Here is a 27,485-nt window from a genome sequence, read left to right as displayed (position 1 = left end):
TTAACAATATTTTAGCGGCATGAGCTATTAAACTTATTGGTCTGTGTTCTGTACCAGTTTCTAAACTGGTAATAGTTCAACTATTTTTTCCACTGCTTCCTCATTTAAGCAACATAGCAAGATTTTTCCCTAGGTGATACCTATACATTTTTCCTCCTTTTATGATTTTTAAACCAAATATTGGCTATAGATAATCTTTTCACTTGCCAAAATTCTATTAATCTGTTCCACCTTCTATTCCTTACCACTAGCCAAATTTTCCTACCACACTTCCTTCTGCAGCTTCTCCGACTACGCAATTCCAGTCTCCCGTCAGTACCTTACAGCCATCCTTTTCCAATTCTATTTCATTCTTCAATACTTTCTTTCACACATCTCTTTAATATCTTGTTCACAATTCAATGTTGGCATACATGCTTCTCTGTAACTAGATTTTTGGTGACATCCCATTCCTTAATGATATTAATCTATCATTTATATAACATACTTTCTGCACCTGTTCTACTTCTTCATTCCTCATAATTATTGCCCCTCTATTTTTTCTTTCTTTCTTCCAGAATAGATTATGGTAACTTCTTCACTTTTCTTTCACCCTTTCCTTCCCACCTTACTTCACTCAGTCCTAGTATATTAATTTTATTTATCTTCATTTCCATCTTAGATTCTTTAACTTTTCATTCTGTAACAAATTCTTTACATTCCAAGTCCCTATATGCAATCAGTTCTCTCAGCTTCTTTTGTAACTTCTCCTGGAGATCGAAATGAGAAGTTCTTTGAACTCCCGAACATTTATCAGAAGAAGCCAACTTGCATTTAACAACAACAGAAGAAGCCAACAAGGAATTAACACACAGCTTTAATACAGTGATTTTCCATTGCCTTCTGCATTCCAATACCATTGACTTCCTGAAGAAGTTCCTCCACTTTTGGGGACAGTTTCTTACCCCAGGGCTGTAGAGTGCCCTGTTATCTTCCCTCAAGGAGGCCATTGGCCCTTGTAATGAGAAAACTACTTACATCAAGAGTAACTCAGTCTCTTCATTTATTCGCTGCTTGTATATACTAGCAATTCTTAATAAATAAATCATTGCCCCCTCTTTATCATGAGGAGGTGAATATCAGGATTTTTCATTTATATGTGCAGTACAGTCAATATCTGTAATTTTATTGAGTTTATAAAATTGAAATACTAAACGTTTTAATTTTGATCAAAGGTAATCAACAAAATGATTCCATTTGACATGTAAATCAAATATAACTTCTAAAATATTTAATTGTTTTAATTCTATGCAATAAAGAGCATTGATAAGATTGAACAGAAGGATTTTGACAATTTTACATACATATATTTACATTTATAAAAAAGGTGGTTGCTCATTTGACATGTGAATTAAAGTTAGTTATATATGTAGGCTTTTTTTGTAGTTCAAAGATAAAAATATTATTATCAAGCCAAGATTTTCCACTTCTTGGAAACTAACATACTTCTAAACCAAGAAAGTTTAATGTATGTTTGTCTTGCTTTCAAAACAACAAGTAAAGTTCACAATATTATATAACAGTCTAACAAAACAAACACTTGACAAAAATTGTTTCTCCTCATAATTAATAAGTAATTGTTATACTTACATTTTTTCCTCCTCTTTATTTATATACTTAATTAGTAGGGGTGAATTTTTTGGTTTGCTAATTTTATGAGTTGTAACTAATTGTGTAAAATTAGTTTCTTGCACTAACATCCTGATGCCATAGGGAAAGACACCCTCCACCGCTTCTTCCGTACCTAGCCCTTATAGGGTTTACTGGTGGTCGTCTTCAAAACTTTGGCATATGACATATTTCAGTCCGCCTCAGCCAGGATACCACCAATGTGAATGCCACAAGCAACATTCCCATCAGTGTAATAATACCTATGGAGATCTCAAACAAAACACATCAATCAAGTCTTAAACAAGACTGAATGGACTAAACTATAACGACAACGAAGAAACTGAATTACCTACCCGAATAGGTATAAGTGAGGTCAGCAAGTTAGGTTTGCTAAATAGGTTATAAAATTCTCCACATTTGCCCATTCCGCCCAGTTTCTTCAGTTTACGCGGAGATCCAAAACTGACCCGAGAAGATCAAGCTGACAGATGGTCTCCGTGCACATCAACTCATACTTTGTGCATTCATAAAGGACATGGTAAGCATCATCCAGTTGTCCACACCAAGGACACATCCCAGAACCAACCAGACCAAGTTTCTGCAGTCTGTCCCTGAAAGCGCCATGGCCGGAAAGAAATTGCATCACATATTTATTAGGGTGTATCCAAGAGGAGTACTGCAAACCAAGAACATTTGGAAAGAGATTATGCGTTTAACACCCACCCTCTGTCTCATTCCACCTAGCCTGCCACAAGGCATTGCCATGTTGTTCAATCTGTCTAATTTTATCTGAAGTCAACTCACTGGACTTCTTAGCAACATAACACTGTTGCTTCTCAAACGCAATCAAAGCTATCAGTTTCATGCCTGCAATCATCAAGATTGTCTCCCTTGAAATAGTACGGTAACCACCTGTCACTGTTAACAATAGAAGTTGTTGAGCCCTCAATAATATGTCCCAATAGCTTTTATATTTTAACTTGTTTATCCAAACAGACGGTGCATATAGCATAATAATCTTGCATACACCCTTGTACAGGACACTCATGGTCTTAAAGTTAAGACCCCAATCAGGATTGACCACACATCGAATACCAAAGAAGACACCACAGGCCTTCTCTGTGATGTATTGAAATTGCTTCTTAAATTGCAATTTCTCGTCAAGGAATATCCAGAAGTACTTTCAAACCTGAACATACTTGATAAGCTGGGCTGACATTGAAACTCAAACTTGCCGACTCACTGTCAAATGTCCTTTGAGGAGCATCATCGTGGTCTTCTATGGGCTGAACATCATCTTATGTTGATGACCCCACAGCTCATGCATACTGCAAGCTTGAGTGACTTGGAGTTCTACCTTCCTCCTGTTCTTGCACTAACAGTGATGTTATAGTTTTCATTCAGCTGGCAGGTATTTCATGTCTGTGAAAATTCCCTGAGATTTCTATACGACCTTTGACATATAGGCCACATAGGCAATACCTTGCCAAAAAAGTAAAGGAAGAAAATTTTATAGTGCTCGATCTATCATCAGATGCAGAAATGATCAATAAAAAAAAATTCAATATTTTATTTTATTTCTTTACTTTAAATATGATTACTTCATTAATAATAATAATTTAAACATCAAATTTTTAAATAAAAAATAAAGTGAAGATGATTTAAGGATTAAAAAATGGTTTTCAGTTGGTGAGTTTTGTATTGTATATCTATTAGGTTTTTTGATTTATTTTTATTCTGTTGGTCTATATTCTGTCTTCATGTTAATTCTATAGAATGTTATTCATTATATAGTTTGTTTCACAATGTTTTGTGTTGAAAAATGACATGTGTTTTAACTGTATAACTGTATAGCAGCAGTAATAAGCAAGAAAAGGTAACTTAAAATTAAATTAATATTTGTTTTAATAAAATTAAATACTGGGTATACAATTTTTTTTTTTGAGGTTTCTTTTCTTAGAAAAAGTGAACAGTAAGTATACTTGAGTACTCTTTTCTGAATGTCTATACATTTGTACAGTCATTCAGAATATTAGTTTATTTATCTAGATATTTGAAACCAGAATATTTCATTTCATACAACAAACTATAAATAGGCATAAAATTCTACTGTTATCATTACCAACTGTTCAGTTTTATGTATTAAGTGGTTATTTGGCCTATATGTGAAATAATTTCTGTAAAATGTATTTATATAGGTTTTTACTAATACATATCCATTATTTTAATGTTTTTTTGTTTGTTTTTTTAATAAAGATATTAATTTTTATTAACCTTCTTTGTCATAGTTTACTGAGGCTTATATTATTTGTTGGCACAAAATATTTGTTCCTCATTCTGTTTTGTGAAAATATTGTAACTGCATGCAAAATAATGTTAGTTGTAATGATTTTAAATTATTTTTTTAATTTTGTGAATTGTGCACTTTTTGACTATCAGCATTGATACCATGGTCATTATTCATAGTAAAAGCCAAAATATGCAGGGAAACTTTCATCCAATATTTATTAACTTCAGTGATATAAGGGAAATAGTTTATTTAGCTTTGACTACTGGTAGTTTATCTTTAATTCATGCACTTATTTAGATGATATTCTCTGAAATGTTCAGGCATTATAATCATTAGTTTGTAAAGGATGCAATTTGCCATCTCATCCTGGACCTAGAGTTTTATTGATTTTGTCATAACACTCATACGTTTATTTAAAAAATTTAGTTAAATCTTACCAGAGATTTAACAGATTTATTTCTCGACTTCACAGAAATGTAAAGTATTTTTAAGTAAGCTATTCCTCTTACAAAATATCGATTAATCTCTTTAATGTTATATTAGAAATTACTAATAGAAATTGTTTTATGGTTTCTTGTTATACTTACTTTATCATTGATATCTCAACTGCAAGTCATGATAGAAAGCTCCTTTTTGATTAAAAAAAGATGATTATAATAGTAATAGAATATGCAGAAATAGAGTTCTGTGCAAGGAGGATTTCCAAGCATAAATACTGGAATCTATTTTGCTGAGACTTTACTACAAATCATTGTGTGTTTTACCCTTTCTTTAATTTATTCTTCTGTTCATGAGTTAGTTCTTTGTCCTGTTCCATCATTGCTACTTTTTTCCAAGTGTGTGTTAGTTTTTTCTAAACTCTTTCTGAGATCAGTAGTTAATAGTCGTTTATGAATAAAGTGATCTAGGCTCTTCCAAGTGGTCTTCTGTCTCTCTTAGTATCTAAGTATTTTCTAATGTATATTAGTTACTCCCAAATCACTCTGTCTATTTCTCAAGTAATCAAGTTTGGGATATCTGTTAACCTATCTTAAAAACCTCTTTTTGCATGATTTATCTCGTTTTACTGTATACCCATGCCTTGCTTTAATATAGCAATGATGTGAAGACCATGACAGTTTACTGCTTTAGCTAAGTATTTTTTTATTGATTAGGACTCATATTTATCTGCTCAACTTATTAAAATCATCTACTCTCTCCACATTAGTTACAACCTTTGCCTTTGCAGCATCCTTGCATCAAAACAATTGTATTTTGGTTTTTAGACTGACAATTTAAATTGCCTTTCTTGCAAAAATTTGGTCTTTTATGGATATCTTTTACTCTTCAATCATAACTTTGTCATTTACAGACAGAACTGTATTTATAGAAATTTTTTTGTTAATTTGATATCAGTCATTTTCTGACTGCTATATTTTAATAATTTCCAGGATTTGCACTTACAGACTATGTTTGTTTAGTTTGTCATTATTATTTATATTTTTATTTTAAGTAAGCCCAAACAGATGATTATTTTTCTGGAGTTCTTTGACTACTGTTGAATTTCTAATACCAGTTATAAATCAAACTAGATTATATCTAAAATTTTACTCTAAAATTAGTCATATAATTTTATTGGCACAACATTTCCCAAGTATATTTCATCACAGTTCATTTTTTCCTCATATTGGATGCACTTCATAATATTTCATAATGGAAATAAGTAGATTTAGAATTATGCACGATCACACCATTCAAATTGATGAGTGGTGGTTTTTGTGATCTCATGTGTCTTAGGGACGGTACCTTATGTAATTTAGGTACATTTTAGATAGTGAATTATAAACTACTTTATATTATAGACATAAATTGTAATTTTGTATGATCTTTGTATGTTTAGATCCAACACAGATTTCAGAGCTTCTGAGTAAAACTATTGCAGACGCCCATGCGAGGACATGCCTGTATTCTTTGGAGCATATACACAGCATGTTTAGGAAGCCTCAAGATCTCTCAAAACTTATTTATTACAAAAATATGGTAAGTTTAAAACACTTTTGTTATGTTTTATGTTTTAAATTTAATAAAGCAGTCTGATTTAAAAAGATTGTGGCTCACAACTATGTTATCAAATAGGTCAGGTTCATTAATATGGTATGTTATAAATTTTAAAAATTTACTTTAGTTTTTTTTTATCCTTCCATTTAAACAAGTTTTTAATTTTATGAGCAGAATGGTTTAAGCATTTTTTTTTCTGGAGTAGATAAAATATAACTAGTTCATTTCAGATCTTAGGTTGTAATACAAATACATATACCTAATATTTTAATTCATAGCAGTTCCCAATGCCGGATATCCTTCAAATTAGTCCTTATAAATGTTGTAATTAGAATTAAAAGACTAAAACCAAAAAAAAAAAATATATTTAATAAAATCATTGGTAGGTTCTATTTGAGCCAAGCAGTGAATTTGAAAAACACATCTTTCAAGCACCTGAAATTGACAAATTGGCAGATTTTTTCAGTGGCTGGTGTATCTTTCCAGATTTAAAACTGATTATTTTGTTAACACCAGTACAAGATCAATACTGTCTGTTATTTTACATTCTACAAGCTTTTATTCCTTAGTACTTTTTCAGTGCAAAAACTCATTTTGGTTTTTTTTTAAATATGATCTTGTGAATCATGATCTCATGCAATGGTATTTTATCAATTATATGAATTCTTTTTAAAGTTATTAAATAGTTATCGATTATTTTTTTTTAAATTTCTTTATCTCATTACAAAATGTATGAAGATTTATATTGTACTTCAATAATTACCTTTTAGTCAATGAAATCTCAATTTTTATATACAATTGATGATGCATTGTAAGGTAATAAGAGTTAGTAGTGACAGAGGGAATACTATCATCACTTGGATCAAGACTGTTTTTTGAGATATCTCTTGGTTTTTGTGACCTTTTTAGATTTTTAATTTTTACTGTGTTACATAGTTGGATTTATTAAATAAATATTTCCTCTTCTTTTTATCACCTAAAATAAAATTACTACAAAATAGAAATAGGTTGATCCATTAATTATGTTGTGCTGGAAATTTATTGAAATTAATTTATATTTAATTTCTTTGTTATATAATAACATACTTATTGAGATTAAACTCCTCCTGATTCTTTTTAACCAGTAGTCTATTTTAAAACTGTATAACTCTGACATCTGCTGGGCAGTTTTAAAAATAGGTTTAAAAAATTTGTTCTTTGTATAATACACTGTACGCTTCTTTTTTTTTTTTTTTTTTTGTTGTCAGTCATTTGACTAGTTTGATGCGGCTCTCCAAGATTTCCTATCTAGTGCTAGTCGTTTCATTTCAGTATACCCCCTACATCCTACATCCCTAACAATTTTTTTTACATATTCCAAACGTTGCTTGCCTGCACAATTTTTTCCTTCTACCTGTCCCTCCAATATTAAAGTGACTATTCCAGGATGCCTTAATATGTGGCCTATAAGTCTGTCTCTTCTTTTAACTATATTTTTCCAAATGCTTCTTTCTTCATTTATTTGCCACAACACCTCTTCATTTGTCACTTTATCCATCCATCTGATTTTTAACATTCTCCTAAAGCACCACATTTCAAAAGCTTCTAATCTTTTCTTCTCAGGTACTTTGATCGTCCAAGTTTCACTTCCATATTAAGCTACGTCATATACTTTAAAAAAAATCTAATCATATTAAGCTAATCATATAAGCTAATCAATAAGCTAATAATATAAGCTAAATCAATATAAGGTAATCATATACTTTCAAAAAACTTTCTTGACGTTTAAATTAATTTTTGATGTAAACAAATTATATTTCTGACTAAAGGCTCGTTTCACCTATGCTATTCAGTATGTATCACTCCTGCTCCATCCATCTTTAGTAATTCTACTTCCCAAATAACAAAATTTTTCACAGAATGTAACAAAGGTAACCGACTTTTAGTTGTAAATATTTTTAGTCAACTGATGTTAAGTCAATTTTATTTTCTTCACTTTTCATATTTAGTTTTTCTATAGGGTTGATTTGTAATATTTCTCCTATATATTTAAATTTTTCAACTATTTTGATTTTACCACCCATCTTGTTATTAAATTTTTAGACTTTTTTATGTTGATATATTCAACTTTTTCATAGGATATTTGAAGACCTGTTCTTTCAGCTGTTTTCTTTAAGATTTATATTTGTATTTTAGGTATATTAAATTTATTTGCAATTATTGTAAGGTCTTCAGCAAATTCAGAACAATTTACTTGCAGTTTATTTTTTTTACATCCTTATATAGTTGTTTCTAATTTATTGTTTTTTAGTATTTTTTTCCATTCTTTGATGGCTTTATATAAAAATAATTGAATAGAATTGGAGACAGAGCACTGTTGTCACTAGAGTTTCTATTTCAAAAGGATTTGACACTACGCTTATAAATTTAGTTTTTGAAAAAATGCTTGTTATTGTCTTCTTAATTTGGTATTTAGTTTTGTCATTGACTCCTATTTCACTTAAAATTTGGGTCAATAATTCCTGATCTATAGAAACATATGCTTTTTTGAGATCTACAGATACTGTTATATATTCTCTGCTCTCAAGCATCTGTCTTTATTTATAGGTTTTATGTATAAGATCTGTTCTAGGCAGGATTTGCCCCTTTCTAAAATCACCTTAATATTCTCCAAATTGTTTATCTTTATGTTCTTCTGTTCTTGCTTAGAGGGTTTTGGAAAGCCCTCAAACACTGTATAACTTTATAACACTTTTAGTAACTTTATATATTTTAAAAGGGAAATATCTCTATTCTTATTAACATTTGTTCTCTCTCTCCTTTCATATGAAACAGATGTATCAATACAGTTTTCCTTCTGGGATGTTCTCTTCTTTCTATATTTCTGCGTACAGTTTTTTCAAGTGGTCAAGTTTCTTCATTTCCTAATTTAGTAAGTTCCACTGTTATCAAATTTTTTCCAAGGCTACATACACTTTTTGTTAATTTGTTTTTCATTTCCAACATTTTTTTTTATGATTTTGTTTCAGACCAATAAAAAAATGTATTTATAAAATATAAAGTTAAGTTAAACAGTTATGTGGTAGTCAGATCAGGCAGAGTTCAAGTGGTGTAGACTAAAATTTTAACTAACTTTTTTTGTGATTAGACAGCTCACAACATGTTTGTATTGTTTTTCAGTTTCTCTTGTATTTTATAAATAAAGGTAATTTTTGAAAAATTGCTTTACTTTTTTTTTCCATTGTAGTTACTGGTGGATTTAACAATTGAAATCCATGCTTAGATGTAGCCTTTTACATTTAAAAAATGGTTCTTGAGCATTCTCTTAGTTATTTCATATATTTTTTGGTTTATTTAATTTATTTGGCTGATACTTTATTTGGCAAAATGTGTTGGACTCTAATAAAAACTAGAATCCAACATATTGACCAGAATTCAAGAGGAATGTGTTTCCTAACACAGGCCAATTCATTTCAGGACTATTTACAAAAAGCTCACAATAAACATTCACAAAAGTCCATAGTAACTCTCATGAAAGAATAGAGAAGAAAGCAATGAAAGGTTCATTCCCACTGTGATTTCACATAGATAGTGCTATTAATACAACTTTCATGTATGTGAGTAAAATTTGTAGCAGTTTCTGTTCTAACGTAATGTAAAATCAGCACTTAAGACAATTTTCTTGTCTTTTATTACTGAGACAAAAAGGCCAAAATATACTATCAACATTTTAGAATAACAAGTAAAAATTTGAAAATCTTTCATGAATTATGACATCGAGGTTATGTTTGACATCTTATGTTTTGGTAGTAAAAGAGATATACAGGTGTAAAAAGAGAGTAATATTGTGTTGTTTTTTAGGGAAATGCATTATTTCATATTATGTGATATTTTGCGTGTTATTAATTAATCATGTTTTCAGTGCTAATCTATTTTCTTTTATAGGCACATGAAGAACTATGGTTAGAATGTGCTCAAAAGTTGACTACAGTAATTCAACAAATCATTGAATTTGCCAAAATGGTGCCTGGCTTTATGAAATTGTCACAAGATGATCAAATAGTTCTTCTCAAAGCAGGTAAGTATATGTGATTATAATGTACATTTATAGAGCTCTATCTATGAATAAATATGACAATCACACAAAAATAAATAAATAAAAAGAATAATAGGGTTAGATTGTTAAGTATAAAAATATGTAATTAATTTAATTTTGGTATTAAAAAAATTAATTACATATTTTTTATGATTAATTTTGGTATTAAAAAAATCATATTTTAGCTACTGGCATTTTTAATTTGTGACCTACCGATGTATTAATTTGATTATAACATCATCATATGAATAGGATAAGTTGCAGTTTTAAACCTTTACTCAGTGAAGCTATTAATGGGCTAGATAATCCATGCCACCATTGATATGGGTGTTCACTTATGCTGCACTAAAATTCTTAATTCAGTGCCACTATATATTTGCATCTCCTTTACAAGTTGGTTACGCCATTTCTTTTGAAGAGTAACTTTCCAATTACACTCTTTTTCCAAATATGTATAAAAATGATCTGATATGTAAACAGAAAATATATTTTGACAGCATCAGAAGTACCTATAGGGGTTACAGTGGTGAACCTATAGTGGTGTTCACTGATAAATATCTTCATTTAAGGTGAACTTCATAGTACTTTGTCAGATGATAATGGATGGATGGAAATTAAATTTGTTTTTATTTTGATTAAAAAGAATAAACAAAAATAATATAAACTTAGCATTTATGTGTTTTTTGGTAGAGAACAATTTATCCTGTTTACTTTTTATTTTAATTAGTTTAATTCAGAAACATTTTTGAATGCTGGTATTACTAATGAATCACCAGAAATTAAAAAAAAAAAAGACTTAACATTTTCAAAAAATGCACTAATTTTCATGCTTTTATTTTAATTAGCTTTAGCCTTTTATATCCCCATAATAATGAAAAATAATTTGTTTATAACTTGAAAAATTAAATTTTTTATGATAAGTCTAATGCTTCATTAGACTTCTTTGCTCTCTCTTTCCTTTAGAATAATAAAGTTAATTAAACTTTTATTCTTATGAAGTGTGTAAGTATTTGTTTTAGCCATATCGCAATATTCTTTCTCAAAGAAAAACCACTTATAGTTCATCACACTAGAATTTTGTTTATAAGCATTTCCTAATTATTAGTTTAATATCTTACTTCCCAAACCCTCACTCAATATTTCTTCCATCTACCCTTAAATAACAATAAGGTTTCCTCCCTGAATTAACTATGTTTGAAGGTAATCAATTATTCTTAAAAGTAAACAAATTTTGAAAACTTTATTATCTTTCTCTGATTGATTGATTGATTATTAGTGTTAGGAATTAGTGAGTCTTTTATTAAATAGTAGACACCCCAGGCATTAATTTGGCTTTTTTTTCAACCTTCAGGTTGGAAACAAGGTTGTTATACAACTAAACTCCAATAGAAAAACAGCTGCCCTACCAGTATGACAACTTAGATAGAACCAGGGCAGCTGATCCAACCCCCAACGGCACTTGTCTGAGGAAGAAGGAATAGATTGTAAGGAAATGGGTGGGAATGTCTTTGACCAGGGTAATATTATTATCATTTAGAATGACCCCACCCTAAACTAATCATATGGATCAAGTTTTTTTAAAGAAAGCACAAAAATTTTGGATTTCAGAATTAAAGCTATATATTTGAAATGGAATATTGAATACAATAAACAAACTGTAAAGTTTTTTTTTTTTAAATGAAATTACTATTAAAAAATAATCTCTACATAGGCAACCTTTATGGGTTGATTATTTTCGATACTTATTAACCTATACAGAGATTTCTGTTCATTATTATCAAATCCACATCATTCATTTCATGGTATAAAATGTAATTCTCTGATCATGCGATTTGATTGTCGAAGAAATTTATATGGGAAAAAGCAAAGAAATCCCTGTCATTCCCTAAAATTAAGCTACAGATTATGTTAAAAAATTAAGACAGCTCATAGCTCATAGTTTATCATGCAATATTATAATTTATTTACAGAATCCTACTTCTTTAGAAATGAAAGAGAGAAGAGAAGGCAAACTACATTACTCGAACACTAAAATTTTAATAATAGTAGATGTTTAGAGATCAGTAGCAAAGAGTTAAATGAAAGTTTTTGGTTTGTAGAAGTTTTTCACCAACAAATTAAAAAAAAAAAATGTATCATCCATCAGAATGCTAAATTTACAAGAGAAATCACTATTTTAAAACATTAAAACCTACTTTTCTAATGTTACTCTTTCAAATTTTTGCCATTTTATTAATCATGTGTCATACAATCCAATGATTTTTAAGTAAAATCATGAATTTTGAGGTCACAGTAAATTATTACTGTTTCATATGTTACATGTTTCAAACAAAAACTTTCTGCTGTTTGTAATCTTGTGTTATATATTCTACAAATTTATGAGCTGTAGCTTAACTCTTAGATCACAGTAAAATTTTAAAAATTATAAAATTCTATTCTTTAAGAATATAAGTAATGTGTTATTCTAACCATAGAACACTGAATGGTTAGTTTAATAATGAATGCGACAGAAAACACAAACAAATGAGAATTGATAAAAAAAGTAATAATACATGTATGTAGGCCTGTGTATTTGATCTCTAGTATTGATGAAGAAAATTCATGATAAAACAGAGTTTTTGGGTCTGTAAGATAAATATTTGATAAAATCATCATTAAATAATACTGAACTTTTCATTGACATATTCATAAATATTACTTAAATAATAATAGCCATGAAAAAAACAATATATTTTTGCAAAAAAGCTATTCATATTTTCATTCACAAGTGAAACTTTTGACAGTAAGCTATTCTTGTCTCTTATAACTCTTCTATTTTATGATGCTTTCTTTCTCTTTTCCCTTTATGACAATTGCATTAGGTCCTCGGCAAACTATTTCCAATCCTTTTTATTTAGTGGCATCTTTACATTTCCCTATCATCACTCCTGTCTTCCAACTCATTCCAAACCAACTTATTCAATCTGCCTTTTCATTCTTCTTATGTACTTTTTCCTTCATTATCCTTCTTGAAATTCTTCCCTCCACTATCAAGTTGTAATCATCACAAACTGTAACTGTCTCTTCTCGCTTGTTTTCTTCCTCTTGTTTTAAATTTTCCCTTTTTTTAATATCTTAAAATACAATTCTTTAATTTTCATACCTTCTTCTAAACAGTCAGATCAGAAACATACATAAAAAAATACCAAAGAAATAAAAACTAAAATTAAAAAAACAAAAACATAATTCTCATCAAAAAAAGACTTCAGAATAAAAAAACAAAAAAAAAAAATGGTTATTACTCTAAATTTCAATACTCCTCTTTTTCAGTAAAAGTAATGAAAGATCATGTATGATGCTCTAACTACTGGGATAAGGACTCTGGGAGCTTATAATACTCCAATCACTATTTAATCAGTTGCAAAAGAAAGTGTTATTCAATAGCTATAGTTTTCATTTCTTCCTTTCAGGAAAAATAGATATTTTAGCAGTGATCATAATGAGCTGAATCATATATAAAATTGTGTACACACACACACATATATATATTTTAACTTAGTAAAATCAATACTTTTTTTGTTATTGTTTTTGTCCATATTTTCCTCTGTACTTATTGTCAAAGACAAAAGTATAACACAGTTTTCCACTAATTATACAGAAGTTAATAATGCCTCTTACCTTATGCTTATTGTTTTTTCATTTTAAGAGCGCTTTTGAGTGAAATGTTTTATATTAAACTTTTTTATAAAAACCTTTATATTAAAAGTTTTTATTAACTGACAATGAGGGAAACTTTCGAAAGTGCTCTTAAAATGGAAAAAAATAAGCATAAGCTAAGAAGCATTATTGAATTCTGTACCATTCGTGGAAAACTGCATTATACTTTTGTCTTTGATATATATATATATATATATATATATAAATTGTAATGGTGACTTATAGATTTATTATGTAGAATAATTTAGAATATGTATAAAACATAATTATTGTAATTCTAATTATATTTTTATTTCAGGGAGTTTTGAACTGGCAATATTGAGAATGAGCAGATATTATGATCTGAGTCAAAATTGTGTCCTCTACGCTGACACTCTACTGCCACAAGATGCATTTTATACAACGGATACAAATGAAATGAAACTGGTAACATTAGCATTTGAAGTGGCAAGAGGTGTCGCTGAATTAAAACTGACCGAAACAGAACTAGCACTCTATTCTGCTGTTGTGTTGTTATCTGCAGGTATTTAGTTTAGTCATGTTAGATGACTAAATTAGACTTAATTAGATGACTTTATGATGATGTTAGATGACTAAATTAGATGACTTTATTTAATTCTAGCTGATGAAAAAAAGATGTTTGTACATTATTAAATTTCAACAGTTGTCGAAATAAATCTTTTGATGAAGACATATAATAATTGTTTACTTTACAATTTTATTGTCTGAGTAATTTAATAGTTTTATTTTTTATTTCATAAAAACAGTATTCTCTTTAAAAAATCAAAGTTTGAGGTATGTTCATATTTTTTTGTCCTAATCTTGATGATTGTTAAGACATACAAACTGCTGCTACGATCTTGAAACAAGTTTTACTTTACAGCTTATATTCCCTTCATGGAGAGCTATGATTATACTTTCAGTTTTTATGAACAGTTATTTGTTGAATGAATTGCAGTGAAATACTAGGGTGCACACAGAGTCGTGTTATTGGTTACCAATGTTGGTCAGAGCTGATTCAATTTTCTAAAATTAATTAATGCAAAAAAACAAAACCTTGAATAGCTGGAACCCTCTTAATACACTAATATATTGATTTTTTATGTTATTCTGGACTATCGGAATAGCAGAATGGTAGTATCATTACTTCTGTCCAAAAAGGTTCTGGGTTTAAACTTGTCCAGGTTTATCTTAGAATTTTTCCATGTTACAAGATATATCGTTTACATTAAAAAAATAAAAATAATAATAAGTAACATAAATTGGCCATCAGCTTATAATTAAAGAGAATAATTTAAAGAGAATAAATAAAATGTAAAATCAACTATACAATTGCTTTATAAAAAAAAATATATATACATAAATCTAATGAAATTATTTACATAATTCCAAAGAATTATAGCATCACAAACTATATGGCTAAAAAACATAACAGGCTTTAGTAGTGATGTTTAACAAAAAAAGTTCTAAATATTAAAGATTACTGTTACAAGAAAATGAAATTATTCTCTATTGTGTTTTATTTCTGGTCAAATACATTTGATAATAGTTTTGCTGCTGTTTCCACGATGGCAGATTTTTTGTTCTGGCATTTTTAGTAATTTTTTTTTTAGTAGGATTTAATGTAATGTTTATATTTTGAATTCAATTTGATATGATTGAAGAAATGTGTAACAATGAGTGAAATGAAATTCCAAGTATTATATGATCTCAAGACCTATGATCCTGAGACCATTATAGAACAGTGTCCTATTAGTTTTTTACTTACTTGAATTATTAAATTTCACAGGCTTAGAAAGAGTTTCTGCTTGCCAGAATTCAAATTATAGTTGTATTTTCATTCAGTTAGCTATTGTTTGTGTCTTTATCAGTGATTATTGCTTAATCATGATAAATGAATTGCCAGCACAGCATTTACTGCAGGAGATTGTATCTATTTTGGGTAGTTGGTTAAATTTTTTTATGATGAAGAGGTTCTTCATTTTATAAATTTTTTTATGATGAAGAGGTTTCTTGATGAAAAGCTTTGCTTTTCTATAAAAGCAAAGTTTAAAGAGAAGTAGTAAGGTTTTGAGATATATTTTTGTAATTTTTTATTTTATGTGTATAAATTTAAATACACTTATTGTTTTATTTGATAGTACTTAAGTTAATTGTATATTTTTTTTTTGTTTTTTAGACCGTCCAGGACTAAAAGGACTAGCGGAGATTGGAAGGTTAGGCCAAGCTGTACTTAGAGCTCTGCGGTTAGAGTTGGAGAAAAATCATGCACTGCCTATAAAAGGGGATGTGACTGTCTGTGATGCATTGCTCGCTAAAATCCCAACACTCAGGTATATTTTTCTTAAAATTATAGATATGGTAAAATACTAAAGATAAAAGAGAGGGAAAGAATCAAATTTGCAGTAATTTAAATATAATTAAGTAGATCAGATCGATGAAATGTGGTTTAGGACCTTTATAAAAATTAATTTTTTCATTTCATACTCTTAATTCGTAAAGTTCTGTAAAGTTCTTAAGTTTAGTTCTGTAAAGAACTTTTGGAAGCATTTTTCCATCTACTTAGAATTATTTATTTATTTTAATAAAAATGTAAATATAAATAAATTTAATTAAGAAAATAAAATATAGCATGTGTGTGAGTTCTTTTGAATTGTAATTTAAAGAAATGAAAAGATATAGCAAATTGTTTTTTTTTTTCCAGTATCACTTAACAGGAAAGTACCAAGCGTTTATTAGCTGCATATTACTTTGTGTAGCTTACAAGATAAACAGTCGTTAGGATCTGCTGGATTCAATTGTTGTATGAATGGAAACCTTTCTCAAAATAAATTTATAGTCTGGTGTTTTATAAATTACTCTGTCATTTTTGCCTTTTTGGCCCTCAAATAAGACTCATCAATATTAAATGAATCCTAAGGATTCTTAGTTTATAAACAACAAAGTAACTGGCTAATGGTTCATCACGTACTTTAGATTATGTCTCCGATTGCAACCATGTGGTAAAATTTGAACTCCAAAATTAGCTTTTACATATGTTACATAATGGCAATTTAATACACTGTCTGTTGATTTTATGATAATATATTTAACATGTTTATATTCATTAATGTATATCCAATTGTTTGTAAATTATAACTTTCTTTATGCAATACAGTTTTTTGTTATATGTTTGTTTTTAATTTTCAGCAATATTGGTCATCACAATTTGCTCTTGATGCATTATACTTTTTAGCATTTTTATTTAGAGAATCAATAGAGTTTTTCAAATGTAATTAGCCTTTCGGTTTTAATTACATTCAGTGATGCTGGTTTTAATCAATTTTTAATATTTCTTCTAATGTTACGTTAAAACTTTTATTTGAATGTTATCATTGTTATATTCAGAAATATAGGTAAATATAACACTAAGTAATCTATAGAAATAACCTTTCTGGAAATTGTTTCTGTAACCTTGTCTTAGTCAATTTTTTTAGGGTATGATATTAACACCTGTTTTTATGCTATAATTATACATCACCTTTTATATTCAACAATATAGGTTTAAAGGAGATGATAATCCTACAAGGTAGATTGCCTTAAATGATGGACTTTTTTGTTAAGTCTTCCATTTTAATGCTACAGGACATGGGAACTAGGATCACTATTCCCATCCACAGGTATAACTATTTAATTATGTAAATATTTCAGCTCATAGATTTAATTATAATTGATCTTTGCTTTTTCTTGAACCTTTAATTATTATCAAATTAGTAGTGTTCTGTCAGCAGTCATTGCAGCCGCATCTACTCTCTGATGATAAAATTTTATCATCCTTGAATCCTTGAACACTTTTTAACATTCAACAATATTTATTTGCTGAAAGGTGGATACTATCTAATTTTAGATAATTTGTTTAAATTATTAAAGGAGATAATTTGAGAACTTTTTTGTGTCAACTTTGCTTTAGAATCAAAGCTATCCATTAAGCGATCTAAATTCTATGAATCATCTAGTTAATTATTATCAATTACAGGGAATTAAGTATGCTGCATATGGAAGCTCTTGCTAAGTTCAAGCGGTCTACTCCTCATCTAGAATTTCCAGCTCTCCACAAGGAATTGTTCTCCGTAGATAGCTGAGCAATGTAAGGAGTAATTTATTTTTATCATAGCCTCATTTAATTTTTAATCACTGTAATATTAGTTTATCATATAATTCTACAGTGACTGTTTACTATGAAGCTGGTGTAGCCGAATGGTGTAAGGCGACAGTTGATCGTATGCGGAGAATGTTTACTATAGACAGCAGGTATTTAATAACACAAGTCAACAAAAAAATTTTTTTCATGTATCTGGACTCGTACATGGTAATTTTAACTGATTTTGGGGTGCTGCATTCAAAACTGTTATCAGAACTTATATAATACTTCACATTTTTGTAGATACATAAGAAATATTTACCAATAAATGCATAATGACTATGAAATTAATATTTAAAAAAAAAATATTATTTATATGTATTCATTTAACATTTTTTTAAAATCAACTAAATTTTTATTTATTAAAACACAGATAAATTGAAACACATCAATACAATTTTAAAATAACAGTTTCTAAAAGTTTATACTTAAGTCATTAAATTAAGTCATTGGAATTGTCTTACCTTTAATTTTTAAAAGATATTGATAAACTTTTTCACTTGTACAATGTTTGATCAATTTCTCTAACAAAAACCAACAATAATCACCCATCATTCTAGGATCCCATCTTCCTTAGTATGATGCTCCATGGTCAGAATATCTTGATGGAAACGCTCTCCTTGCTCATCGCTGATAGAGTCCAAATTTTTAGGAAAGAAGTCTAGGTGGGAGTGGAGGAAATGAATTTTTAATGAATCCTACATCCTAAACATATAATTTTGTAACAGCTTATTAAGAAAAAAAACTTAATTTTCATATTTTCCATTACCTAAAACACCACCAACATCTTTGAAGGACTTCCATACAGTTAGTTCACATTTGCTAAGTTCATTGTCAATAGTTGAGTTCTTAAGCATTAAGCAGTTTCTTGATTTGCTGACTGATAAATATACCCTCCTACAGCTTACCATCACTGAATTTAGGAAAACTTATTTTTAATTGATTAAATCCTGATCCATTTTTGTCTAGTGCCTTTACAAAATTTTTCATGAGTTCGGGTTTTACGTGAAGTGTATGATTTTATCACTCTCAATTAATGATAAATGCTTTACATTTTTTTCGTCAGCCATAAAGTTCTCCCACAATGGCCAGTTCTTGACTTTTTGTATCACGACTATCCCAAAGACAAAGTAAACAACAACCTTATTTGTAAACCAAGAAGTAAGGCAACAATTTTCAGATCACTGTAAATTTCCCACATATGCTCTTTGTATTTTATAGCTTCTAATATTGATGCCATAATTTCATATGTTTCTTTCATGTCGACTGCATGAGCTAATGGAATGGATGGCTGTTTGTCACCATTATACAATAAAACTGCTTTCATGCTAACATTAGAAAAGTCAATAAAAAGACACCATTCTTCAGGAATATGCTGAATTCCAAGCTCTTTCATCAAGCTATCTACATTAGTACAATTGCACAATGAATTTTTCATAGTAAAATAAGTTGAAAGAGTTTTATTTCGTGTTCTAAGGGTAGTAACTTTTGTTTTTTTCTGCTAAAAGATTCTATTTGTGCAGTTTAAACCACAGAAGTTCAGCTTGCTGCTTCGATAACTTTAAATCGTGAACTAAATCATTAAGTTCCTGTAGTTGAATTATATGAGGAGATTTCTCTTCAGATACAGGAAGAAATTCTTCAACATTCTGTACATCATCTGCTTCATTTTCAGATTATTCTTCTAGCAATGTCAGATTAGATGGTGCTATAGGAACTGGTAACTCCTCTCCATGTTGTACTGGCTTTAGAGTTGAGGATACAGCTGCACGTTTTATGAACTTTCTGTTTTTTAATGAAAATTAAAATATATTTGTCATATAAAAGTAGCAGTTGGTAAAGTGGTTCTTAGGTTCATGCTGAACCATTGGCAAAAATTGTTTGAAGCAAACTGGTGAAAATGGAGCAAATGGCATAGCTCATCATTTTTCCTTCAACCATTCAGTTAGATTTACTGAGCACAATATGCAAATAACAAAAGGTGCCCAGATCTTATCTTGATCCTCAAGTGCAGAATCAAAATAAAATTTATGTCGTTTTTATAAATTCAGAAATGGTCTTTCTTTGAGATTTAGGCGTAAATTTACCACAGACATAACAAAAATTGTCTGGATGATTTGAACATCCACGAACATTTGCAGAAGTTTGTTGTAGCAAATAAAAATGAGAAAAATCACTTTTTTATTATAAAGAATTGATGAAAATATAGTAAAACACTAATAATGCTGTAAAACGCAACACACATGAAGCGTTGACTGTGAAGCTAGACTGAACAAAATTTTAAACTCTGTAGTAGACAACAAGAGATGTCTGTATAATGTCATCATACAGACATGTTTGTATGTGTCTACATGATACAGTATATATATTTATTTTTTCTTCATTAAGCATGTATTTTTTTTTTGTCTTCAGTCATTTGACTGGTTTGATACAGCTGTCCAATATTTCTTATCTAGTGCCAGTCGTTTCATTTTGGTATACATCCTACATCCTACGTCCTAACAATTTTTTTTACATATTCCAAACATTGCCTGCCTGCTTAATGTTTCCCTTCTACATGTCCCTCCAATATTACACTATTCCAGGATGCCTTAATATGTGGCCTATAAGTCTGTCTCTTCTTTTAACTATATTTTTCCAAATGCTTCGTTCTTCATTTATTTGCCACAGCAACTCTTCATTTGTCACTTTATCCACCCATCTGATTTTTAACATTCTCCTATAGCACCACATTTCAAAAGCTTCTAATCTTTTCTTCTCAGGTACTCTTATCATCCAAGTTTCACTTCAATATAAAGCTACGCTCCAAACATATACTTTCAAAAATTTTTTCCTGATGTTTAAATTAATGTTTGATATAAACAAATTATATTTCTGACTGGCAAATCATAGCATCTTTATCTTTTCACCTTGTACTGATACTAAGGTTCTAAATTGTGCTTTAACATCATTAACTGCTAGTTCTATGTAAAGATTAAAAAGTAACGGGGATAGGGAACATCCTTGTCAGACTCTCTTTCTTATTACAGCTTCTTTCTTATGTTATTCAATTATTACTGTTGCTGTTTGGTTCCTGTAATTGTTAACAATTGTTCTTGTATCTCTGTATTTGGACCCTAGTTTTTTTTTTAAATGCTGAACATTTTATTCCAGTCTACATTAACGAATGCCTTTTCTAGGTCTACAAATGCCAAGTATGTTGGTTTGTTTTTCTTTAATCTTCCTTCTACTACTATTAATCTGAGCCCTAAAATTGCTTCCCTTGTCCCTATACTTTCCCTGAAACCAAATTGGTCTTCTCCTAACACTTTTTCCATCTCCTCTCAATTCTTCTGTACAGAATTCTAGTTAAGATTTTTGATGCATGGCTAGTTAAGCTAATTGTTCTGTATTCTTCAAATGTATATGCTACTGCTTTCTTTGGTATCATGACTATAACACTCTTTTTGAAGTCTGATGGAACTTCCCCTTTTTCGTAAATATTACACACCAGTTTGTATAATCTATCAATCGCTTCCTCACCTGCACTGCGCAGTAATTCTACAGGTATTTCGTTTATTCCAGGAGCCTTTCTGCCATTCAAATCTTTTAATGCCCTCTTAAATTCAGATCTCAATATTGTTTCTCCTCTTTCACCCTCTTCAACTTCTTCTTCTTCCACCATTTTCTAATTCATTTCCTCTGTATAATTCTTCAATATATTCCACCCACTTATCGACTTTGCCTTTCGTGTTATAAATTGGTGTACCATCTTTGTTTAACACATTATTAGATTTTAATTTATGTACCCCAAAATTTTCCTTAACTTTCCTGTATGCTTCATCTATTTTACCAATGTTAATTTTTCTTTCCACTTCTGAACACTTTTCTTTAATCCAATCTTCTTTTGTTAGTTTGCACTTCCTGTTTATAGTATCTCTTAATTGTCAATAGTTCCTTTTACTTTCTTCATCACTAGCATTCTTACATTTTCTACGCTCATCCATCAGCGGCAATAAATCGTCTGAAATCCGAGGTTTTCTACCAGTTCTCTTTGTTCCGCCTAAGATTGCTTTTGCTGATTTAAGAATTTCGTTTTTAACATTCTCCCATTCTTCTTCTACATTTTCTATCTTATCTTTTTTACTCAGACCTCTTACAATGTCCTCCACAAAAATTTTCTTTACCTCCTCTTCGCCTCTCTAAATTCCACCAATTCATCTGACATCTTTACTTCAGGTTTTTGTACCGTAATCTACATTTCATTATCACTAAATTATGGTCGCTATCAATGTCTGCTTCAGCATAAGCTTTGCAGTTGGGCAAGTTGACTTCTAAATCTTTGCTTAACCATGATGTAATCTATCTGATACCTTGCAATATCGCCTGACTTTTTCCATGTGTATGTTCTATTACGATTTTTAAACTGGTTGTTGGCAATTAAATTATACTTCGTGCAAAACTCTATAAGTCGGTCCCTTCTTTCATTCCTTTTCTCCAGCCTGTATTCACCCACTATATTTCCTTCCTTGCCTTTTCCAATACTTGCATTCCATTTTCCAACTATTATTGAATTTTCATCCCTTTTATGTGTTTAATTGGTTCGTCAGTTTCTTCATACACACACTCTACGTCATTATCATCATCATCATCATGGGCACTTGTAAGCATATAGATGTTAACAATTGTCGGTTTAGGTTTTGATTTTATCCTTATTGCAATGATTCTATCGCTTTGCATTTTGAAATACTCTACTCATTTCCCTATTTTCTTGTTCATTATGAAACCTACCCCTGCCTGCCATAATTTGAAGCTGAAGTTAATTATTCTAAAATCACCTGACCAAAAGTCGTTTTCCTCTTCCTACCAAACCTTGCTAATTCCTACTACATCTACATTTATCCTATCCATTTCCCTCTTTAAATTTTCTAACCTACCAACCTTTTTTAAACTTCTAACATTTCACGCTCTGACCCGTAGAATGTTATTTTTTAATTTTCTGGTGACTCCCTCCGAAGTAGTCCCCACCCAGAGATCCGAACGGGGGGACTAGTTTACCTCCGAATATTTTACCAAAGCCCCTCCATCTTTGTTATATGAAAATGCAGGGAGCTACATTTTCATGGAACAAAAGCAGCTGTAGTTTTCCATTGCTTTCAGCTGTGCAGTACTCAGAAAATTGAGTGATGTTGATATGGCCGTTTAAGTCGTCCTGACCTACGTCCTTAACAACTACTGAAAGAGCTGCTGCTTTCTTTCAGGAATCATTCCTTAGTCTGTATCTCAACAGATACCTCTCCAATATGGTTACACCTTCGGTCCAGCTACTCTGTATCACTGAGCACTCAATCCCCCTCACCATCGACAAGGTCTCATGATTGATAGAGGGAGTAAGCATGTATGCATATTGTATAAATGTCAAAATACAGAAACTATTTTTAATTGTAACCAGTAGTTAATCAAAATGAGTTTATTATAAAACATTTTTACAAATTTACGATTACATAAAATGTTTATGTGGTAACACAATTTCAATAGCATATTTGAAATCGGCACCAAATTACAATGAGAAAAGTAGTGTAACATGTTAGATACAGATTTTGTGTTGGCTAGTGAAATCAAAATCCTTTCAATTTGATCTTCTTATTAATGTAATCACATTTTTTTAAATGGTAAGATATTTTTCATCAAAATTTAAGATGATTTTATTTCATATTAGATTTAAAAGATTAGGTTTTTAATGATTATTTAAAAACTAAACTATAAATTTAAAAAGTATTATACAATAATCACAGTGCATTGTTTTAACATGTAAATCAGCATGGTAAGTGATTTAAATTAACTTTTTTAAGTTGTTTTTAAAATTTGTATCGTTTCAGAAAATCAAGTAGTCATTATATTTATAATATAAATACAACCCACTTTTTTATTAAATATTTCATGTGAATGATTGATAAATTGGTAAAACAAAATTTATAAGTATATTTATATATATAGGGTTTTAACTGTATGTAATAAAATTAGGTATATATTTTTTTCTTTTAAAAATCACATTATAATAATCGGCACCAAAATAAAGAATAAATCTACTAGCCACCTCCCACTCTTCTATTCTTTTATTCTTCTGTTATTCTTCTTATTATTATTCTAACTCCTTCATTTTATTCAGTTATGAAGAAACAATTATCATCTGTTCTTTTTTTATTTTTTATCTTCCATTGCTTAAATTCAATGCAGTTCAGACATTTCAAAAGAATAAAATGTAAAGATATTACCTATATGTCTGTCGCAGATCTGATGTGATTTAAGTAATTTAAAGCATTTGCAGTGATGCAAGCAGTGTCACATGCAGCAAATGTTTATTGTATATATCAACAGTAAAAAAAAACTTTTCTATTTATTCAAACAAATAAAGTTTGTGATCTTATTATTATCCTCACTGAACAAATATCTTAATTCATCTTGTTATAGCACTGATTCATTTATTTTTAATCAATAATATATTTACAATAAATTCTGGAATATAAATCAAATGTCATTCTGATAGAATTTTTATTTAATGATAGCTCTTCCATGTAAGTCAAGTTTAAATTGTGATTATAGATTAATATATTTATTGCTTATTTTAGGGATGTGGCAGTACCAACAGTAAGCCTGATCCATTATTACAAACACATACATTTAGGATTCATGAATGTATTCAATGTTAATGTCTGCTTCTTAAACTGATAGTCCTATCAATAAATGTGTTATTAATTATATTTTTTTTTATGGTTGTGTGCCTAATATTTTAATTACGGATATCATTTGAAATATGATTCTTCACTAAAGTTTATTCTTTTATTATTAAAGTTGTAGATTTCTCAAAAATACAAATAATAGTAAGTGGTAAACAAACATTAGTTTACACACACTTAAGTGATCTATTGATGAAAAAAATGTTCGTAATTGTCAGTATAATGAATTTTATGTGTAATAAAATAATATTACAAAACTTTTTAAAAACTTTCTTTATACTTTTTAGTCATACTTAAATCAAATTATTATCATACATTGTATGAGTTTAATTAGTAGGTTAATTTGGATTTTCAAAACCCCGCATAGCCATTTTGCAGATTTTGCAATTTTTTACAACCTTAATTTACCACCGTAGGGGGGGATGTTTGCAAAAGTAATGGTGGAATATTGTATTGTCACCCTACCTTAATAACTATGTAAAATTCCATCAATCGGCAATATCAGCAAGTATGTTAAATTAAGGATGTAAGATTTGAAGAAAAACACAAAAAAAATGTGAAAAACATTGTGAGTTAAAATAAAGCAAGTAAAAAAAATGCTTCATTCAAGATATACCATCAGGCAGACTTGTTAATCTTAATTAGGAAACCATATACCCAAATGGACCCATGAAAACCAAATAAGACGCTATTTATTAATTGTTAGACTACTCATCTATGCACACCTAACAGACAAAAGATAATCCTCAACATCTGAAAACTTATAGTTATCAATTAGTTAAAAAATTATTATTTTTTAAATAAATAATTATTATTTTAAAAATATTAGTAAATTTATTCATTTTTATTTTAATAACTAGCCTAGAAAAATTACAACATTTTAATTTAAGTGCTACCATATAAGTCAACCCCTAAATTTCTAATTATATCTCCATTTCAGAAATGTTTACTTTTATGTAAGATTTCCAGTATTTAAATTTGTTAATTGAAATAACATCAGTTAAGGAAGAAGCTACTGTTTTATAACAGTAGCTTCTTCTGGACGAATGGAAGTATTCATTATATCCATTACTTATTTAGTTGATTTTCAATATTGTATGAATGATTATTTTTGTTAGCAAGTAAATTACTTTATTATTATTATTAATAAATTATGTTTATTTATTACAGGTCTATTTATCCTAGTGATAATATCGGTGCTGCCTGTGTCACCTCCACTATGGCCACCCCGTTACGGCCGTTGTTGATAAGACAAGCACTGGACTGTGTGTATCAGCCACTTTCGGCTACAAGCACTAGTACGAGTGTGAATGCAAGTGGCTGCTACTATACATTGCTCTGATATAAATTTAAAATGGAATAAACAAACAAAAAGTATAGTGAATAATTATAATGTGTGATGTACAAATTGTGATTAAAATAGTATATGTTGACATGTCAGTGTGTTGATGTCAATATGTGCATCCACAAGTCATTGAAACAATGACCATGACAGAGTTAAATGATTTTTTTTCTGTTAAATGATTTTATTTAATAAATTGTTAATCGTTTTGATAATATTTATGTTAAAAATTAAAAAAAAAAAAAACAAAACAAATCATGGATGTAGGGATTGGGTTTTACTAACACTTGTGGTTAAGTTGTGAGATGGTTATCAACGATATAATGTTTAATTAAAATGTTATATTTAAGAAATGTTATATAATATTTTAGTTTTAGTTCTAATGTAATTATTACTATTATAGCTTTTTTATGTTAAAAATTTCTTTTTATTGAGCTGTGATGAATCTTATGTCGATAAATAATTTGAAAAGTTGCACTGATTAAATTTTCCTTTTTTTATTTTGTTACAATGAAGATACTGTTTATAAAAAAATTTAAAAATAAATTGATAGCATTTAATTAGAGGCGAGGTTCTGCTGTATTAAAATAATATTCTTAAAAGACTAACAGTACACATTTACTTAACAGAAAAGTAACACTAATAATGGTAATCGACATTTTTGCCTTCCCAGCTCAAACTTGTTTCCAGTTGTTCCATTTCTTTTTCTATTTGTTTATTATTATAATTTTATTATCGTTATTATAATTATTATTTTATTATCATCATCATTATTAATATTATTATTACTATTTTTACTGTCATTATTTCATGATCAATAGTTGTACTGATCACTCAGTGTTGTTAACCACGGCTAATTTAATAGTAAAGATTTTTCAAAATATTAATGGGTGGATATTTTGTTTTAATAATTAAACATTTTTTTTTTATACTTATATATATAATTGTTAATTTATTATTATGCTGATATAAGATTTAAATTTATATGATAGTGTTATATAATATTTTATTTTGTTAAAAATTGTTTAAAATTTTATTATAATGTTGAACTTTATAATGGATAGTGTGCCAATAGACTTTTCATTTGTTAGTGCATAATTTCTAAGAGTGGAATAATTTATTAATTTTTAACTTATATGAAAGTGAAAATTAATCCCTGTGGCATGATGCAACCCATTTTATAAATTGCAAAAATTCGCAAAATATATGTATGTTAGTGTAATTTTCTTATATTAATTTTATTCATAAGATTGTTTTATTTGTAATGATATCAATAGTAAGTACAAAAGTGTATGCTGTTATTTTGTTATTTAGTTGATAGTTTAAATCAATTAAACTATTATTTGGTAAAAGAAAAAAGATTGTTGTATAGAAATATATTTATTGACCCTACAACTTCATAGAAATTTTATACGTAAATGATGCAAATTTCTTTTCTTATATTGTTATATGCACTGATGCTAATATAATTCATATGTAATGTAATTACATAATGCTTA

General features: G+C 29.0%; 1 protein-coding gene across 1 annotated transcript in view; it reads left to right on the top strand.

The window, feature by feature from the left end:
• Positions 1–26,826, top strand: part of Hr3 (nuclear hormone receptor 3 ROR-beta) — a 136,259-nt gene extending 109,433 nt beyond the window's left edge. The window contains exons 6-11 of the mRNA XM_075361678.1: positions 5,820–5,959; positions 9,902–10,034; positions 14,047–14,271; positions 15,928–16,081; positions 17,764–17,874; positions 25,815–26,826. Of these exons, the coding sequence (XP_075217793.1) occupies positions 5,820–5,959; positions 9,902–10,034; positions 14,047–14,271; positions 15,928–16,081; positions 17,764–17,869 (758 nt within the window). The 3' untranslated portion in view covers positions 17,870–17,874; positions 25,815–26,826. The remainder of the gene's footprint in view (positions 1–5,819; positions 5,960–9,901; positions 10,035–14,046; positions 14,272–15,927; positions 16,082–17,763; positions 17,875–25,814) is intronic.
• Positions 26,827–27,485: the final 659 nt, after the last annotated feature.

The sequence above is a fragment of the Lycorma delicatula genome, chromosome 4 (genome assembly GCF_047948215.1).
Source record: "Lycorma delicatula isolate Av1 chromosome 4, ASM4794821v1, whole genome shotgun sequence".
Taxonomy (NCBI): Eukaryota; Metazoa; Arthropoda; class Insecta; order Hemiptera; family Fulgoridae; genus Lycorma; species Lycorma delicatula.
This window is presented reverse-complemented; position numbering and strand designations above follow the sequence as displayed.